Source organism: Chrysochloris asiatica, unplaced genomic scaffold (assembly GCF_000296735.1).
Source record: "Chrysochloris asiatica unplaced genomic scaffold, ChrAsi1.0 scaffold00138, whole genome shotgun sequence".
NCBI lineage: Eukaryota > Metazoa > Chordata > Mammalia > Afrosoricida > Chrysochloridae > Chrysochloris > Chrysochloris asiatica.
The window spans coordinates 1,817,986-1,824,864 of record NW_006408656.1 but is presented as its reverse complement, the minus strand read 5'-3'; the positions used below and the strand labels follow the sequence as shown (position 1 = coordinate 1,824,864).

The 6,879-nt window shown below is 47.5% G+C and overlaps 1 protein-coding gene across 1 annotated transcript; it reads left to right on the top strand.

Annotated features, from left to right (window-relative positions):
• Positions 1-252: 252 nt before the first annotated feature.
• On the top strand, positions 253-6,450 carry HOXC13 (homeobox C13). The gene is made up of 2 exons (XM_006869946.1): positions 253-985; positions 6,194-6,450. Exons 1-2 carry the CDS (start codon positions 253-255, stop codon positions 6,448-6,450), a joined length of 990 nt encoding a protein of 329 aa, XP_006870008.1.
• Positions 6,451-6,879: the final 429 nt, after the last annotated feature.

The following is a 6,879-nucleotide window of genomic DNA, read 5'->3' as shown; positions in this document are numbered from 1 at the left end:
CAAGGGGAGGTGGGCAGGAGCTGGCGGATTTCTTAATGAAGTGTCTCCGCATGCGTAGAGGGAACCTGGGGGGAGGGATGTGGAAGCATCAGGAGGAGCAGGAGGAGGAGGAGGGAGGGAGGGAGGGAGGAGGGAGGGAGGGCTGGGGAGGGAAAGGAGGAGGCATGGGGGAGGGGAAAAGGGAGCGAGGTGTCTCCCTAGCTCTCTGCCTCTGGCAAGTGGAGTTTTTAAAAAGCTCGAGCAGATCATGTCATGACGACTTCGCTGCTCCTGCATCCGCGCTGGCCAGAGAGCCTTATGTACGTCTATGAAGACAGCGCGGCGGAGAGTGGCAGCGGCGGCGGCGGCGGGGGAGGTGGCGGCGCTGGCGGCGCAGGGGGCGGCTGCAGCGGAGCGAGTCCCAGCAAAGCCCCTAACATGGACGGACTGGGCAGCAGCTGCCCGGCCAGCCACTGCCGCGACCTACTTCCACACCCCGTGCTGGGCCGCCCGCCGGCTCCCCTGGGCGCCCCTCAGGGTGCCGTCTACACGGACATACCAGCTCCCGAGGCAGCACGCCAGTGTGCCCCGCCGCCGGCGCCCCCCACCTCATCCAGCGCCACCCTGGGCTACGGCTACCCGTTCGGGGGCAGCTACTACGGCTGCCGCCTGTCGCACAACGTGAACCTGCAGCAGAAGCCTTGCGCCTACCACCCGGGTGACAAGTACCCGGAGCCGTCGGGCGCCCTGCCCGGTGACGACCTGTCCTCTAGGGCCAAGGAGTTCGCCTTCTACCCCAGCTTCGCCAGTTCCTACCAGGCGATGCCCGGCTACCTGGACGTGTCGGTGGTGCCCGGGATCAGCGGGCACCCAGAGCCGCGTCACGACGCGCTCATCCCCGTCGAAGGCTACCAGCACTGGGCTCTCTCCAACGGCTGGGACAGTCAGGTGTACTGCTCCAAGGAGCAGTCGCAGTCAGCCCATCTCTGGAAGTCTCCCTTCCCAGGTAAGGAAGGGGCCCGGCCGCCGCCGCCGTCACCATCACCGCAGCCGGCGACCCCTCCCCGCTCTGCCTGCCCCGGGGCCCCGCGCCCCAGCCACCCCCGCCGTCTGGCCCCGGCGCGCCCGCTCGACTGGGCTGCCGATGGAGCCGGCCGGGCGAGCTGTGCTGAGGAATGCGCCGGGGAAGAAATCTGCTCCGACACGTTCCCGGGAGCTGCCGGGTGGAGGGTGAAGCAATCACAGGCGCCCTAGCGCCTGGCTGCCGGCAGGGCTCGGATCCGGAGCTCGCCTCCTCCTCCCCACTGCCTGCTCCAGACTTTCGCTGGGTTTTGTTGGTTCCTGCAGCCCACTTTCTGCCAGAATGGGGGTAGGGTGGGCCTTGGGTGCCCTGTGATCCACAACCTTCAGGACAAATCCTTAACCCACCGAATTAGTGAATGAAAAATAAGAACCCCAAATACTCCTTTGCCTGAATTTTTGGTATAGTTCAGGCACTAGACAGGTTTTTAAAAGCAATCTAATTTGTCGGAATCTACAAAATGTAGTGCGTGTTCTTTTCTTGCTTTATTTTTTAAATTCGGCCACACATTTCCTGACTGTTGACGGAGCAGCTAAAAACAGAGAGAGAGAGGATGTGAAGAGAAAAGGGTTTGCATCTTTCCCTAGGATATAAAATATTTTCCTCTCTGATATACTGAGCTCAACACCAGTGGATGTTCCTAATGTACAGCTCCGCCACATGTACACAGAAAGAGAGTCGGTTGACAATGATCCAGACACAGAAAGAGGGGTGTGAGGATGAGATGTAGGGAGAGGGACAAAGGCCCAGTCTAAGGACCCTTCAGTCCTGCCTGGAGATGCATCCTACTCCTGTTGATGCTATACTTAAACAGGAGGTCATCCTGGAGAAAAGTCAGTCAGATCTCCCCCAAAACAGTGTTGGAAGCCTCCAACTCAGCACTGGGATTGGGGGTTGAGTGAATCCAGTGCAATGGATTCTGCTCTTAACTGCTACACAGAGACCAGTGGGAAAGGGTTGACTGGGTCCTCCCTCCTGGTGTCTCCAAAGGTCTTGGGGGCTCTGAGTAGTCATAAATGTCTCCCTTCCCATGCTCTTCAGAACCCCCACCACCACAACCACTAGCTTCATATACCGGTCCAGGAATATTTTTATTGGAAAGTTTAGACCCAAAGACCTCCTATGGGTGGGCCTGAAATTCCTCTGAATCCAGGTTTGGGAATAGAGGTAGATAACAACAACAACAAAAATCACTGAATAATGATGTATAAATAATATTCTTGTAAATATTATGAAATTACTTAGTATACCACAATTCTGTACCATATTAGGATCTACAATAGGCACCCCATTTCTGGCTGCCAGAAGATTTAAGGATGATAGGATTTTAGTACATGGGGTCATACATGACTGGCACTGCATGTAATAATATTTTAATATAATAGCATTTCTATTATAATAACCTAGCACGAAGCACCTAATAACACATTTCTAGAAGATAGGCAATTCACATGCAAGTTTACAGTAATGTATTATTGAGAAATGGTCCTTTAATTGTCCACTTCACCCAAATGGGAAGCTCCTTAGGTGACAGGGATCCAGTAGAAATTCCTTGAGTCAACGGACCATGCCATGCAGTTGAGGGGTAAGGGAGCAGGTGCCCACCAAGCCTAATGTGAGAAGGAGCAGACAGGCCTAGAGCAATGAGCAACATGTTAAGTTTAAAAAAGAGGAGAGGAAACTGCTCTGGCATTCTTCTGTATGGGTATGGAATGGGGTGGGAGTGAAGGACTAAGAAAGCTCAGAAATATCTTTGAACCAAAGAAACATCTCAAAAATCCCCCAAAACTTCCCAAAATAAACTCTGATTACAGCCTCCTACAGAAATCAACATTTGAAATATTAAAAATATAGCCTGATTGAGATTTAATACACTTGCAAATTACAGCATAGAAATGGATATAAAGCCCAGTGTGTCTCAGCAGCTGCATGCTCCCACACTCCTTGTGGAAACAGAATCAGGCTGGTGTATCTCAATGAATACAGACGTCCAGGCAAGAGGCAGATGAAAAATAAATTATATCTTCAGCCACCCTCCATCTCTCTACCCACACAGAGATCCTTTAGAAGTAGTGAGATTTCTAGATAACTCTGTCTATGCAATTGTGGTTTGTTCGGTAACATCTAGGCATAAACACTACTGTCTCTCTTCAGTGCCTCTGGCTCTGAGAAACCTCATCTATGGCAGTCTAGGCTGGTGTGGGAGATGGAGGCAATTGTTCAGAAAGATTCAGATAATTAAGGCCAAGATGTGTTGTGGCTTTTTCTTTGCCCCAATTATACAGACTCTTGCCTCATTTCTGTGTTGTTGGGTTATTTATTTTTTTTCCTCCCTATGTTGAATATAGACACTTTTTTTTTTTTTTTTTAAATAGAGAGGAATACCAAGAGAAAAGCAAAGACTGAGAAAGAGAAAGGGAGAGAGGAAGAGATGGGGGGTCTTTCTGAAAGTAGCTACTGACAAACCTTTCGGTTTTGTTTGAGAAGAGCAGCTAGTATTTCTCACCAGAGTTTACCAGGACAATGTTGTCTTTAGAGCCAGAGCCAAACTGTGGGGTAAGCAGTCAAAAGTAGGTGGGCAGTGGGGCCCTGTATTCAAAAATCCCTCACTCCCAACAGCTACAGATGAACATTGATCTGATTTTCATTCTTTCATCAAAAGTGTCTATTAGGTTTCCAGGTATGGAGTGGTTTCTGTATGTGCTCTGAATGGATACTGATGAAGGACTGATTGATTATAAAATTAATAGCCAAGTCTACATTCACTTTAGGCAGTGTAAACACAAATCTAGGACTAAACTAACAGATGTTTCCACACATGTAGATACCACTTCCTTTACCAAACAAGGCAGCAGACAATGAAAAACGAACTTCTCTGAGAAGGAGAGACCAGAGCTGTTTCCCCAAGAGGTCAAAACAACCATCAGTTTGGTCTGATCCATAAGAAATGGTCAAATCCAATTCTTGGCATTTTATAAAGAGAAATAACTAGTTTAGACCAGGTGTGTTTTTGTTAACTAATTTTTAGGGTTGTATTAATTAAACCTCATTTTAAATTTAGATTTAATATTTAGGGGCTTCAAAATTGGGTAGGTAATTGTGAAAGTTTCCAGAAAGTGGGGTGGAAAAAACAGGGGCAATTATCTGAGTAATTCAGGAACCAAAATCCACATTTACACTACTCTGCTCTTGAAAGAAAAAGAGGTGTTTTGAAACTGGATTGTATTAGATTGTCTGTGTGCATTTTAAAAGCTTACTTTATATCATTCATTGTATGAAAGTTTAGAGTTTGAAAATCTGAGTTTGGAAAGTGGTTCTGCCACTTAAGTTATTTTACCCACTTTAAGCCTCGAATTCCTAATTTTGAAAATTGCATCTAGTAAAGTAAACTTGAAATATTCTAAGGACAGGAAAACAAAACTAAACTAAAACAAAAAAATCCTGGTATCACTACTTACCCTCTTCATAACATTATTTTCCTGAATCATGCCTACATCTGCAAATTAAACAAATTTGAGTACTAAGAAAAATTTTTTTAATTATCTTGTTCCAAAAACAAACAAACCCCTCAGTAACCTATAAAATCGGAACTGTTAACATGAACTGTTTTGTTTTTCAGATTAAAGCAAACAGACAATTTTCCAGGAAAATTGTCACCATGAAGACAGCCAAAGCTGGCCATTGGACCCCTTCTCTCCCATTTTCTTTATGAGCATTTTGTTTTCCCCTGCCTTTGATTGTGGCCACTTCTTTTCCCAATTTGAATAGACATGGGTTCCTGAGAGAGCAGGCCCAATGGGGAAGGGCGTAGGGAAGGTATTTTATAAAGATGGAGTTTCAGGAAGAACTTTGTTCCTTCACTTTGGGTTGTGTATACACCTCCAAAGGGTGTAAAAATTAAGGGAAAATCCAAAATATTTAGCCCTACTTGTTAGCTTCCTCCTAAAAAAAAAAATCTAACCATCACATGAGAGAAAACTGAAGGGTAAATTATTCAGATAATCTCCCTGGGTCATCACTTACCAGTGAAAGTGTTGCTATGATCATTTATTGGCAGGAGTAAGAATGGAGTGGAAAAGGGAATCTAAGTGCCATTTTTAAGATCCTGTGAAATTTTCAGAGCCTAAAGAAAGGACTGATAGTGGTTGGAATAACAGTGTATTCAGGATTTAGGGATAGGATCAGTATAGGAGATGGAGGCGGTTACAGTAGCCTTAAAGGGAGAGAAAGAAGAGGGGATTGGAGCAGGGCTTGCTCTGTTTTGATAAATGGGCATTTGTTGGGACACTGAAGACTGGGGAATAGTGGTCCTGTTGCCGCCACCCATGGGCAGATCTTGGGATATGGACCCTTTATTTTCAGGGGCCTAATTCCGTATGTCTTGGTGCCAGGATCCCTACCTTGAGTGCTGCTAGGTAGCTCACAACAAATGTGGTAATTGAACCGTACTTCTTAGTGTGACTGGCCCCCAACCAGCTGGCTTCACTTGAACATTTTTCTTCATTAACTGTTGATGCAAGCCTGGGATCCCTAGTGCCCAGCCGGAGCCCAAAGGCATGAAGAACCATTTGAAACCGTCCCACTGCCCACCATGCCCTCCCCTAAACATACAACAGAATACCTTCCCTTTTCAATGTGGCAGAGTAGAAGAAGGAAGAAGGAATTCTTCTGAATACCTGCAATCCTGCAGGCAATTCAGGCCAGAATGAAATTGGGAGTAGGTGGGAGACCCTGTAAAGGACCAAGATTCCTAATGTGTACAGCCTGAAGCAAGAGAAAAAGTTAGTAATACTGAGCCCCTGTTCATTCCAATTTTTCATATTTTTTTCATCAAGGATTTTTTGCATTCTTTTAATTTTTTGAACATTAAATTAAAATAGTATTTATCTTGATGAGGGTTTTTTAATATCCCTTCCCCAATTTTGCAGGATAAAAGATACTAAGTTTCACCCTTATTGTGGCCTTGCTAATAACAGAAATGTAAAAGATGGGGTTAGGGGCGGTCCTTGAACTACAATTAGTTGCTCCCCTTGGACTCACACCCACATCCAAGGATTCTGCAGCCCCCAAGATCCCTATTCCCAGGCGGTCATACACTTCTCTCCTCCCACACACATTCTCTTTCCCTCCTAGATGTGGTTCCCCTACAGCCTGAGGTGAGCAGCTACAGGCGCGGGCGCAAGAAACGAGTGCCCTACACCAAGGTGCAGCTGAAGGAGCTAGAGAAGGAGTACGCGGCCAGCAAGTTCATCACCAAAGAGAAGCGCCGGCGCATCTCAGCTACCACGAACCTCTCCGAGCGCCAAGTCACCATCTGGTTCCAGAACCGGAGGGTCAAAGAGAAGAAGGTGGTCAGCAAATCGAAAGCACCTCATCTCCACTCCACCTGACCGCCCACCCAGTTGCTCACCCTGTCTATTTATGTCACCGCTTTGTACCATAACCGAACCCACTGAAGGACACCGGTGCAGACGAATATTTAATATTACAATAAAGAGGAACCGCGCCGCTGGGAGGCGGAGAGGATCTATCCGCGTTCTGCTGCCCACTACTCCCCATCCCCATCCCCCAACCGCCATCGAGAGGGAACCCACCTGGTCACAGCAGTTTGGAGGTGGGTCTGGGTGAGCTATGGGAGGAAGGTTGCCAGCCTCCACTTCCCCTTACCCGTACCCTTTGCCATTCCAGAAAACGGGGTGGCAGCAAAGAGCCCAGTCATTCCCGTTAAAGCGTGGTTGGGGAACCCCAGTGATCCAGCAGACCCTACTGAAAGTGCAGCCTAGCAACAGAACCTGGCAAGCTCATACTTTCCTTCTGGT